This window comes from Camelus dromedarius, chromosome 25, assembly GCF_036321535.1.
Source record: "Camelus dromedarius isolate mCamDro1 chromosome 25, mCamDro1.pat, whole genome shotgun sequence".
Taxonomy (NCBI): domain Eukaryota; kingdom Metazoa; phylum Chordata; class Mammalia; order Artiodactyla; family Camelidae; genus Camelus; species Camelus dromedarius.
In genome coordinates this window covers 20,517,885-20,530,716 of record NC_087460.1, presented here as the reverse complement: position 1 = coordinate 20,530,716, position 12,832 = coordinate 20,517,885, and the positions used below count along the sequence as shown (strand labels likewise).

Below are 12,832 nucleotides of genomic sequence, written 5' to 3'. Positions count from 1 at the left end.
CAGGCATTGCCTGTAATGCCTGACACAGACTGTTATATTTAAGTCTCACAATAATTCTATGCAATAGGTATTATTCCATTTTACACAAAAGTAACTTAAGGCTCAGGGAGATTAACTAACTTACCCAAGGTCACATATTAAGTAGTTCAGCCGGGATTCAAACTGTGTGACTTTCATGTAATAAGCAATGCCTGAATAGCGTAGGCTTCATTATCACCATTAGCTACAGTCAAAAGCAGTACTCTTAAGAACCAGGGACAGACAAGTGTAAAAACATGTGTGTCTTAATCAACTGTATCTTTTATCCATGGACAGGCAACAGAGGTGAAGAGCAGTCATCTACAAATACAACAAGCAGTTTTATACCACCTGCTTGCCTAAAAAGGGAGATAGTGGGAATTTAAAAAAAACAACAGCAACAGGGTAGGGACGAGGGAGGACATGTGAATGGCAGCAGGTAACTGGAAAGATATCAGTTGGCCACATTTTCATTTTAAAAGGTCTGGGGCCGAAAGATGCTATGTGTCATTTAAACCCACTTTATATCTAGTTTGTGGGTGAACTAGGACTGGAACCCAGATCTCACGGTAACTTCGGTGCTTCCTATTTTTATAAAGGCTTTAGACTAAAAGGGATCTTCGTTTGAATCTGGCTCTGCTTTCACCAGCCATGTGACTTTCATAAATTTAATTTACAAAACCTAAACATAGGTTTTTGTAAACTTACTAAGTTTTCTGATTATCAAACAGACTAATGCACACACCTCACAGGGATGCTGTAACGGTCAAAGAGGTACCATTTGCAAACTGCTCACAGTAGTGTGTCTAAAACATAGTTAGACACTCAGTAGTAGTTTCCTCTCCACAGTTTTTGATACCAGCTGCTTACAATTAGGACACCTTTAATAAACTTTCTCCAAGTCACATCCCGGAAATTACATAGAATCACTAATGCTAGAGGTTAAACCGATCTATTAAAAATCTACCACCATAAAAACTCTTCCTTGACTGGGTGCAAATTAAATAATACATTTTTTCTTATCCAGTGCCCTCCTCATACAAAACATAATAGACAGGAATTTTTCAAGCCTAGCTATTAAATTTTCTTCCATTTTGTGGCACTGCTTACTTTAGAAACATTTTCTAGTTAAAAATATCTACAGGAGGCCTTAGTGAATCTCTTTTCTCCCTTTGGAAAGCAATGAATTCTTTAGCAATATAAAGATTATAATAAAAGGGGGAAAACTAGGGACAGGATCACATTTCAGACTGATTTTAAAAATTCAGATTTGCTTTGAAATGAGAAAGCTGCAATTCTTATCCCATTCTTGATTGCTAACCTGTTAACTACTCCAATTATTCCAAGTTTGACTGGTATAACCCTTCCCATTAACACATCCATGGCATCGGTACCCGCATCCATGAGATCAAGTTTAGTGATGACAGCTAGGGTTCTGCGACCTGGTAAATGCAAAAAAGAAAAGAAATGACTTATTCAATTAAGCTATTAAGGATTAATAAAGGAAAAGCCTCATCTATAATCCCACCTAACATTATGCCTGCAATCATCTTGGTAATGCTTTTCTAACCTGTCTATATAAAAACTAATTTTAATCGTTGTGTTTAATTTTTAAGATTTTTCACATGTAATTTTTTTTATTAGCTCTCAGCTAACTTTTCTATTAGCATTTTAAAAATTTAAAATTCACTCATGCCTGGTACACAGTTCTGAGTTTTGATAAACGCAAAGTTACAGCACAACTGCCTCAAGACGGGAACGGTTCGGCTTCCCTCTGAAAACATCCCTGTCCCACCCAGTGACACCCATTTGTCACTCCTTGCTTTGCCTTTTCCAGAACGCTACACAAATGGAATCATACACGCAGCCTCTGAGTCTGGCTTCTTTCACTTGGCATAACCCATGCTGTTGCCTGAATCAACAGTTCATCCCTTTTTGTTGCTGAGTAATGTTCCATGGTATGGCTACACTGTAGTTTAGTTATTTATTTCCCATTTGAGAAACATCTATGTTGTTTTCAGTTTTAGGAGATTACGAATAAAGCTACTGTAGATATTTGCATACAGGGTTTCACATGAACGTAGGTTTTCATTTAAAGGGATAAATACCTAGAAGTGGGACTGCTAAGTTAACATTTTAAAAATTGACAGGCTGCTTCCCAAAGTGGCTGTGGCATTCCTGCCAGCAACGAATGAGAGTCCCAGCTGCTCTGCATAATGGCCAATTTTACATACGGCATTTTTTTCAATTTTATAAGCATTTTCCTATTTTGTTCCAAATCTACAAAATCATCCTTTTTAATGACTCCATATTCTATTATTATCTTAACTTAATCATTCCTACTGTGGGCCATATATTAAGTTGATTCTAATTTTTTAATTAATAATACTGGATTGGGTTGTTTCCTTACACTATATTACTAAATTAAGATTCCTAGATGAAAAGTATCATTACATTTATGGCTCAAGGGTCAGTTTAAAATAGAACTAATGCATACAAAATGCTTAACAGCTTACTTTAAATAATAAAATTTAAATAAACCTTTGATATAGTTTATCTTTTAATTTAACTAAAATGAATATTAATTACTCATGTAATACGTTTCTTAAAAACTTGAAATAATAAAAAAATTTTAAGAAATGACTTAATTTTAGTCATTTCAATAGGGATTTTAATTGTCTTAGCACGAACATGTCCTACTAAATTTTTCTTTTAAATTCTTATTTGTATTCAAAGCAGGAAAAAAGAAACATGATAGAGCCCACAGATCCTCCCGATACTCACGTGAAAAAAAACTGGCTCCTGTATGGAGCAGAGCAAACATGTACTAGCAGCAATCTGGCATCTCATATATACTTAGAGATACACCCTATAGCATCAGTCAAGCATCATATACCGGCGCACAGTATGAACTGTATTTCCAAGAATCCCCTCTGCCTTGAGCCTGTCTAAATGTTCTCTGCACCTACAGAATGCAGACACCACAATTATCTCCTATATTATAATAGTCTACAATGACTGCCTACTATGACAGCAACTACTCTTAGATATCAGCCATTCAAAAGCTTAAATCATCTTACTTATACAAAATAAAAAAATCTTTTTGCAAAGCCATCTTATTATTTTAGAATCATTAGGTAATCATTACGAATTTGGATATTATGTGAAGTATTTTTGCCTCACCTGTACAGCAATTTATCCATTAAAACTTTATTTTCCATCAGAATTTCTATTTGATACTATAAGATAAATAGAAAAACATTATTCTTTTTTAATGTATATTAAGAGCTAGAGATACTCTTTTTAAAAATATAAACCCCTCTCTTGAGGGCGGATTTACCATTGCTAACCAAGCATTTAATTAAGTATTAACAACTGTCCTTACCATCTGGATCCACCTCTCTTGAAATTTTCAGTGCCTCTGATGTTGCCATATCTGTGTTAGCAGCAGTGACAGCAAGGATAATGGAATTTGGATTACTGATGAACCGAAGAATGAGCTCTCTGATTTGAAGCTCAATATCCTTAGGTTGATCACCTACAGGCACCTGAACCAAACAGAGACGATCAAGGAACCAGTAATAAAACTCAACTCAGCCCCATCCCCCCGCCATCTAATCCACAGAACATAGGTACTGCCCCGTTTACAGATCATTAAAATGAGGAAATTATATACTACAGTGGTATGTATGAGTTTGGTAATATGTAAAAGTCTCAAAATGTAACTCCTGCAAAAGTTTACCATGTTAGACATTCGTCGATGTTAACTGCCTAGAGACAAATTCATTCATTCACTCAATTAGCAGGTATTTACTGGCAGGCTACTGTATTTCAGGCACTGTCCTATATGCCATATTATATCACACCAGTGAATAAGGAAAAGACCAAAATTCCCGCCTCCATCAAGCTTCAGTGATGCAGATAATAAACACATATATAGTATCGAGGTGGTAGTAGGGCTATGGGAAAAATAAAGAACAGGAGGCTAAGGAATTAGAGAAGGTTATACTTTCAAATTATTATTTTAAATTGGATTAGGCTTTTAAATCAAGTAATCAGAAAAGACCTCACTCAGATAATGACACCTGAGAGAATGACCAGAAACTGAAAGATACAAGGGAGAGGTCCATGCAGATTCTAGAGGAAGAACACCCAGCAAAGTGGACAAGATGGCAGAGGCTAGAGCAGGGGCTAGAAGACTCACAGAGACAGATCAAGTGGACACATTAGATCCAACAAATGGAGCTTTTACTCCAGTGAAATGGGAAGCCACTGTACAGATACTGCACCAAGGAAGGACACAATCTAATTTTCACCTTAACAGTATCATTCTAGGGGGAGAGGATATATAGCTCAAGTGGTAGAGTGCATGCTTAGCATGCATGAGGTCCTCGGTTCAATCCCCAGGACTTCCTCTAAGAGTAAATAAGTAAATCTAATTACCTCCCCCGCCAAAGAAAAAAATAGTATCACTCTGGCTGCTTAGTTAACAAGTTATGAGGAAGACCTCTCAGGAGGCTCTGGTGGCAATCCAGCTGAGATGACAGTGGCTAGCTCAAGACGGTAGCTATGAATTTGTAAGACATGATAGAGTTCCAGATATACAGGCACACCCTGTTTCACTGCACTTTGCTTTATTGTGCTTTGCAGATACTGCGTTTTTTAACAAATCAAAGGTTTATGGTAACCCTGTGACAAGCAAATCTACTGGCATCAATTTTTCCAACAGCATTTGCTCACTCCATGTCTCTGTGTCACAGTTTAGTAATTCTCAAAACATTTCAAACTCTCCACCAGCAAACAGATCATGGCTCACTGAAGGCCCAGCTGATGGCTATCATTCTTTAGCAAAAAAGCCGTTTTAATGAAAGTATGTACATTGTTTTTTTAGACATAATGGTACTGCGACACAACAGACTACAGTACAGCTGAGCCTTAGACAACATGGGGGTTAGGGGCACTGACCCCCTCCCCACAGTCAGAAATCTACATGTAGCTTCTGATTCCCCAAAAACTTCACTTCTAATAGCCTCCTGCTGACTGGAAGCCTTATCAATGACAGCCAATTCACACACATTTCATACGTTATATATACTATATACTGTACTCCTACAGCAAAGTAAGCTAAAAAAATTAATAAGAAAGTCACAAGGAACAGAAAATACATTTACGGTACTGGACCGTATTGATAAGTACAGTTTATGTGTACAGTGTATATAAGTTTATGTCATCTGTTCACAAGAAAAATTATGTCAGTACCTACAGCAATATTGTCTTACAAGATAAAACACTGGAGATGTTATATACACACCAGACATCAAAGATGAAAAGATAATGTGAAAAAGAAATTCATATTTATTTACAGATGTAACAATTCATGCACTGGGAACAAAGCAGCAGCAACATGACTGCTTCATGGGAGCCTAGCCTACACACTGAGTGAACGCTGTAAAACTTTTACAGCACACAGCACTGCAGTCATATTCATAACACAGCCCTGGGAACCACTTACCTGTGCTGATCAGCTGATAGGCAGTTTCTCCAATTACCAGAGAAGGCACACTGTTTGGTAATATCATTCTTTGAAAGAAAGTTATTAAGCACTAAGAAAACTAACACATTATTGATTTTATATTAAATATCACTCACTTTACGCCTATGTAAGGATAGGCTGTCTACTTCAGTTGAAGTCTCCTACATGACGTCCTACACAGTGAACACTTAGGTGAGGATGGCAACGATGACACAAAAACATCTCAGACAGTTCTTGCCACACCATCACTAGACTGTCACATGGAGACACACACATACACAAAGGTAAGCTGATAAACTGTACAGCATGATGATTAATTACTACTAAGTGGAAGTGGGTCATCCTCGTCTTCATGAAGGAGGAGGAGTTGGTCTTGCCATCTCAGGGGTGGCAGAGGCAGAAGAGGTGGAGGAGGTGGGAGGGGAGGCAGGAGAGGCAGGCACACTCCATGTAACTTCATGGAAACACACTGTAATTTGTCTCTTTTGTTTTCTCACTCTAAAAATGTTTCCATGCAGTACCATCTTGGAACTCTTCTGACAAACTGTCTAATGAGTTTGTTTTCTGGCGCTGCTTCTTCTGCGTCTTCATCCTCATCACCTGACACTGTTTCAGACGCACTCATCTCCATCAAGTCATCTTCCGTGACGTTCCTCCAGTATAGTGTCTACTTTAGCTCTTGAATTTCTACAAGATCCGTATCTTGAAACCCTTTACCTTCTACTTTTTGTAACCATATCCACAATCTCTTCCATGATTTCTTTGTTTGGCTCTGTCATAAATCCTAAAGTCAGACACAACATCTGGACAGAGTTTTCTCCAGGAGGAATGTATTATTTCAGGCCTTACGGCTTTCACGGCTTTTTTCATGACAACAGTGGCATCTTCAGTGGTGTAACCCTTCTAGATGTTCAGGATTTTCTCACACTGGGGTTCTCTTCCACAGTGTTGATGACCCTTCCCATAGAGTACCATGTGTAATGCGCCTAAAAGTCCACACGACCCCCTGATGTAGGGGGTAAATTAGAGACACTGTGTTTGGGAGCAAGGAGACCACTTCAGCACCTATGGTGTTTGACTCGTGGGGCTCTGGGTGGCCACGGGCACTGTCTGACATGTTAAGAACTTAGTAAGGCAGTCCCTTACTGGGAAGGTACTTCCTGACTTCACGGACAAACAATCAATGGAACCAATCCAGAAAACGTTTCCCTTTGTCCGGTCCTTCTTGTTGTGCAACCAGAAGACTGGTGGCTGGTGTTTATCTTTTCCCTTCAAGGCCCAGAAGTTAGCAGCTTTATAGACAAGGGTGGTCCCGATCATAAATCTGACTGCATTTGCACAAAACAGAAGAGCTGGCCTATCCCTTCTTTCTTAAATCCTGGTGCTTGCTTCTCTGCCTTACTAATAAATGTCCTTTGTGGCATTTTTTTCCCCCGGAATCGGGCACTTTCATCTTTATCAGAAACGTGTTCAGGCAGATAACCTTTCTCCTCAGTGATTTTCTTACCAGCATCTGAGAACTAAGCCTGCTGCCTCTTGGTCAGCAGAAGCTGCTTCTCCTGTAACCTTGACATTTTTTAAAAGCCAAACCTCTTTCTAAAATTATCAAACTATCCTTTGCTGGCATTAAATTATCCAGCTTTAGGTCCTTCACCTTCCTTTTGCTTCAGGCTGTCATATAGTGACTTCCCTTTTTCTCAAATCACATCAGAGTATATGGGTATGCCGTTCGTACAGCAGTCCTGCACCCACAGAAAAGCTGAATTTTCAATACAGGATAAAAAGGTATTTCACATAAAGTGCAAGGTTCTTGTGCCTTCAGGGACAGCTGCAGTGATGGCTTCATGAATTTCCTTTTCTTTTTTCACAATGGTCCTTAAGCTGGATTCACTTATCTTGAAATGGTGGGCGACCGCACCTGCAGACCCCCATCTATGGTACGTATCAGGCAATTCAACTTTTCTTATAACATCATGACTTTTCTCTGCTTCCTGGGAGCACTTTCAGCGTAACTAGTGACACTTCATGTGGGTCTCATGGTGTTGCTCAAGATTCACAGTATCACACTGAACACAATGAAAAATACGTAAGGATCTCAAGAGATCACTTTTTACCGTGAAATGCAATTTACAGGAGAAGAACTGGGATGATGAGCATCACAAAGTGTCTTATGTGGACGCTCCCAACACCTGAGCTCATCACAGCAGCACAGAAGGTAGCCATGAAATCATCACAGTAGTACAGTATGTACTAGAGTTAATTTTATGCAGTTACGACTTAATATTGCATTTTTATGTCTGTTTACATTTCTCTTAACTACAAATGCTACAAATGGTGCTGTGCAGAGTCTGTGCGTGCAAAAGTTTTGATAAATTTTAATTTTGTAACAGATTTGTGTGTACCTTATGGTAGCAAATGATAGAATAGACTAGTGTCTACATATATTTCATGCATTTGTGACATACTTTTTTCTTAATTTTTTCAACATTTCTAGGCTACAAGGTTGTCTGCAAGTTTTTTCAAATTGTTGCCAATGTCCAAAAATGTTTCCAATATATTTATTGAAAAAAACCCACATATAAGTGGACCCATGCAGTTCCAATGTTGTTCAAGGGTCAACAGTATAGTGTAAACATATATACACTGGGAAACCAAAAAACCTGTGTGACTTGCTTTTCTGCAATATTCCCTGTATTGCGGTGGTCTGCAGCGGGACCTGCAGTGTCTTCCAGGTACGCCTGTGTCGTAATGCTAAGGAGAGCCAGGAGGATTTGCTAACAGAGAAAGTGGGGTGGGGTAAGAAGCGTCAGGGATGACTACAAACTTTTTGGCTAAGCAACTGGTAGAACAGAGCTGCCATTTATTGAGATGAGGGAGACCACAGAAGGATCAAGTCAGGTTGAGGGACAGATCAGGACCTGGTATTAGACACATCAAGTCTGAAATGCCTATTAGACATTTAAAGGGTACGTGTCAAGTAGACAGATATACAGGATGAACATCCAAGCCTGAAGACATGAGTGCTGTCAGCAGAGAGACACTCATATTTAAAGTCATAAGGCTAGATGAAATCATCAAAGGGTTAAATATACTCCCTTGACAAGAGGTCCAAAAACTGAGCTTTGGGGCACTCACTGTTTAGACCTTGGGAAGATAAGAAACCAGCAAAAGGGACAGAGAACGAGTCACCAGTGAGATGGGAGATAATCCTCCAGAGTATGGTATCACGGAAACCAAGTAAAGAAAGTGTGTCAAGGAGAAGGGAAGGCTCAACCGTGTCAAATACTGCTAATAGCTCAAGTTAATTGCAAAAAAAAAAAAAAAAAAAAAAAAAAGGCGATTATTCCATAAGAGGTTAAGGAAAAACCACATTTGTTCCAGTGAAAACAAACATGACCATATCCACAATGAGAAACAACTATTCTTTACCTTGGTCATTCCTGGCAAATCCACAAGTGTCAGATTGACGACGTTGGGTGAAAAAATCTTAAGATGAATTGGTTCAGGGCTAACTCCCTAAAAATAAGTGTTAAAATACCATATTAAAATCATATTAAAATTTCAATGAAATATAAAATGCTAAAGTAAACCTCATTTCAAGTAGATAGACATTAGATGCCTTTAAGTATTAATTAAGCCATGATCTTAAAATATTTCAACAATCAAAAGGGATGAAACATAGTAAATAAGGCAGCCAGCCACAGGTTATAATTCTGTCCAACTCTATACCAATTTATTTCCCTATATTTCACATTATTTTCTCCTGATTCTAAGCAAGCAACATTTCTTAAATATGTGTAGCAGACCCAGTGCTGAACAAAAGAATAATGTATTACTATCCAAATTTATGAGGTTCCTGAGTTGACAGTGAGATACAGGTAACAGGTTATCCACAGGTAACGAGTATGACAGTGGTAGCAGCAACTGAAAGGTCACCTGCCCAGAGGTCAACAATAAACAAAGCTTAGTCAATCACTGAAACAGACAAACATCCTGAATGGTCATAAAGAATTAACATGGCTTCAAAAGCACCCTTCTGTCAGGAAATAACCTCTCCAGCGTAGTACGTGGCAGATAAAAGTGCTCAGTAATTGTTTTTTTTTAACATTAGTAGTTAGCTAGGTCCCACTTGTGGGATTAAATGTGCCTGTACAAGAATGGAAATAAAAACAAAAGAGAAGGGAACAGAAAGATAGTAAGAAGAAAGAAGAAAGAAAGAGAAAACAGAGGAATTTACTGGAGGCAAACATTCATCAAGATTAATGGTATCTTAGACACCTAATTTAAATTCTCAGAATATAAGAAAACAATTCAGATTTCTAAGATTACGCTTCATTTTCACTGAAAAGAAAAACTTAATCTAGCCTAACTCAGGTAAGAAAAAGAACTCTTCAAAATACAAGTTATCTTGTAAGTTATATAATGCTTCTTGAGTTAGAGTTAGAATCTATCAGGAAATGATAACACTGCAGAGGTATTAAATAGAAAAAGTATATAATAAAGATACATATATATATATAAAAAACACAAGATCAAGAATAAACATCTACATGAAATATCTGATAGTATATAAAACCTCTAAGAAATAAAAGGGATTCTAAGGTTTTTATATATCTGTGAAAATATTCTATTAATTTCAAAGGCCAGAATACCCTCAATGATAATATTTACTGATGATTATACTTTCCAGCTCTAAAAAGATACCTACCTTATTATTTCCTGAAATCCTTTCTGTTTCATTTTCAATTTCTTGTCGAATTTCATCAAAATCTGTGTAAAGCTAAAAATTATTCAGACAAAAAACATGATATTCAAAATAAGATTAAAATTTCTCAAGTGGGGTCTGATAAATGTCAAGGATGTCTATGGATCCACTTCAGAGAATTAGCAAACAAATTCTAATATACACATATATTTTTCAGAGCCAAGAAGTCATAGTTTATGAGTTTTTCAAAGCTGCCTGATCTCACAATGATTAAGAATCTCCAAATTAGAATAGGGCTCAACTTAAAGTAGTTTCCAAGTAAATTACAGTGGTTAGGAATGTTAGCTAGGTTAAGATTTATTTTACAAGGAACAGCTTTTTCAAGATAACATGCTGTACTGCCAATCATAAGAAATGAAATTATCAACTAAAAATTGTACCAAAACAAATGTTTTCTACATGTTACTTCTTCATGACATTCTTGTATGATTACCTTATTTTTGGTGTGTAGAAATTTACCCCATTCTTCTGCTTCGACCCCTGGAAAAAGAAAACCTCCGTTTATTGGAAAACTATGGAAATTACTTTTTATCTTTAGCTAGGAATTCAAAAAGGCAACACAATATTATTTGTTCCTATTTTGTCATGACTATAAGTTTATGTATATTTTAATATCTGCTAAATTATACTTTCACATTGTAAAAATTGTACCATGTATTTCAAAAATATGACCAATTTCAGAGTTGCTCATAGGTCTTCCCACCATTTGAAATCTAAATTTCATGAATCAAATTGTTCACCTCTCCTCATATTTTGTATGTAATTATATTATAGTAAAACATATATTCTTTATTTTTAAGTATCTTACACATAAAAGCAGTTTATCTGACGAAAACACTCAAGCTAATGGCTAAAAGAACAAAACTTATGAATCATACTGAGTAATGCAAAAAGATTTACACACATAACTCAAGGTAAAAATTTGCAATGTGTGAATGAAACAGATAATTTTTCAATTGATTTTGCGTTTTTTAATTTTAATTTGGCTTCCTGTCAGTAACCTAAAAAGTCACAATTTGTCGTTCCTTTCAGTCATGTGAAGCTGTTCTGTAAATTTACATGCACTTTCAAGGTGATTTTTCTCCCCCGGGAACAAGATTATGTTTTCCCTTGGAATTGAAGGTAAGAAAGAAATGAAATGGGGTAGGGGGCATGGTTTGGGGGGAACCCGGCATATGCACTGTATGGAGTTGCTCTTCTACAGCAGTTTTCAGTAATAGGTCTATTCCTCCTGCACTTGCTGAGAAAAGGAAAAATTATTCACTGTAGGTACCATTTCAAGTGGTCTAAAACTTGGAGAGCAAGTTTTATTCTAATTTTCCCAAAGTAGCTAGAAATGCTTGATTTTAGGAAGGTAAACTGACTCTGCCTCCCCCAAGCACAGCTACATTACCTGCCAAATTCAGAGTTTAAATGTCTTAGTGACAGAGTTTCTGAATAATGCAGATCAGCTGGCTGACATCAAAATAAAAATGACTGTTAAGATATCCAAATAAATATTTATTGAAGAAAAAGTGGATCAATTTCTTTGGCGGAATAAAGGTAAATAAACTGGATCCTTTTTGCAAGTAAAATGCTCACCTACTTGAAGCTTAGTACCTTCTTCCAAGAAGTCTCATTGGAGGCCTGGAGTAATCTAGATGAATAGAACTCACAGAGGCAGGTACTAGATACCAAAGGGGTGTTTTTAATTTACCTTATCATAGAGGAAAGGCCTGGCTTCACAAGCATGTTTTTAAAAATTAAAATAAAATAAATTACATTCACCACCAAAAAAAGCCTGAATTCTGATGCAGTGCCAAAAGGTAACAAGAACCACTAACACCTGCAATCAGTCAATGTGGACAGGCAAATAAAAATGGAAGAAAAATAAGATGCACACAGCCTGTAGGAGTACAAAAGCACACATGCAGGCACAATAGAAAAAGAAGGGCCAAAAACAAATGGATAAAGGAAACCTTTAGAAAGGTGTCTTGAGTTTTTCCATGTAGCAGGGTCTGTAGTTAAAGAGAAACAGCACAGAATGGTAAGTTTAGTGCTTATCCCTAGTATTTCAACTCTTCCTAAAAACTCAAATGTGCAAAAATCTGAACATTTCAAATGCACATGGTATTAAATTATTCAAAATTTACAACTATATAATTTCCATTACAATTAATTAGAGGGATGTATATAATATTTTAAGGGACATAAACAAAGTATATAGTGTGCCATAATTTATGTTTATTTTCCATTAAACTGATTATATTATCTCTGGTTTCTAATTCTAACACAAATGGATTAAAATGAATTTACTATTCAAAAACTCACTTTAGGTATTTGATAACTAACTATGGGAAAAGGTAAATTACAGTAAAAAAGACTACAAAACATATCAAACATATCTTTCAAAATCTTAAAAGTAAATATATACAAGTATTTACCCTACTTGCTAAGACTGAGCTTCATAAGGGATTCTTTTCTTTGAAATATATGTTGAATTTAACAAAACACCACAGAAACAAATTTTGATTTTT

General features: G+C 36.7%; 1 protein-coding gene across 10 annotated transcripts in view; it reads right to left on the bottom strand.

Annotated features, from left to right (window-relative positions):
* DNM1L (dynamin 1 like) overlaps positions 1-12,832 on the bottom strand; it is a 46,950-nt gene that overhangs the window by 13,770 nt on the left and 20,348 nt on the right. For 6 of the 10 annotated variants that reach the window (XM_031443816.2, XM_031443817.2, XM_031443818.2 and 3 more), the window contains exons 3-8: positions 12,275-12,313; positions 10,750-10,796; positions 10,260-10,331; positions 8,981-9,067; positions 3,404-3,566; positions 1,340-1,460 (exon numbers count right to left, since the gene is read on the bottom strand). In XM_031443816.2, the coding sequence (XP_031299676.2) occupies positions 1,340-1,460; positions 3,404-3,566; positions 8,981-9,067; positions 10,260-10,331; positions 10,750-10,796; positions 12,275-12,313 (529 nt within the window). The remainder of the gene's footprint in view (positions 1-1,339; positions 1,461-3,403; positions 3,567-8,980; positions 9,068-10,259; positions 10,332-10,749; positions 10,797-12,274; positions 12,314-12,832) is intronic. The other 4 variants (XM_010974644.3, XM_010974645.3, XM_010974649.3 and 1 more) reach the window with 1 other exon arrangement.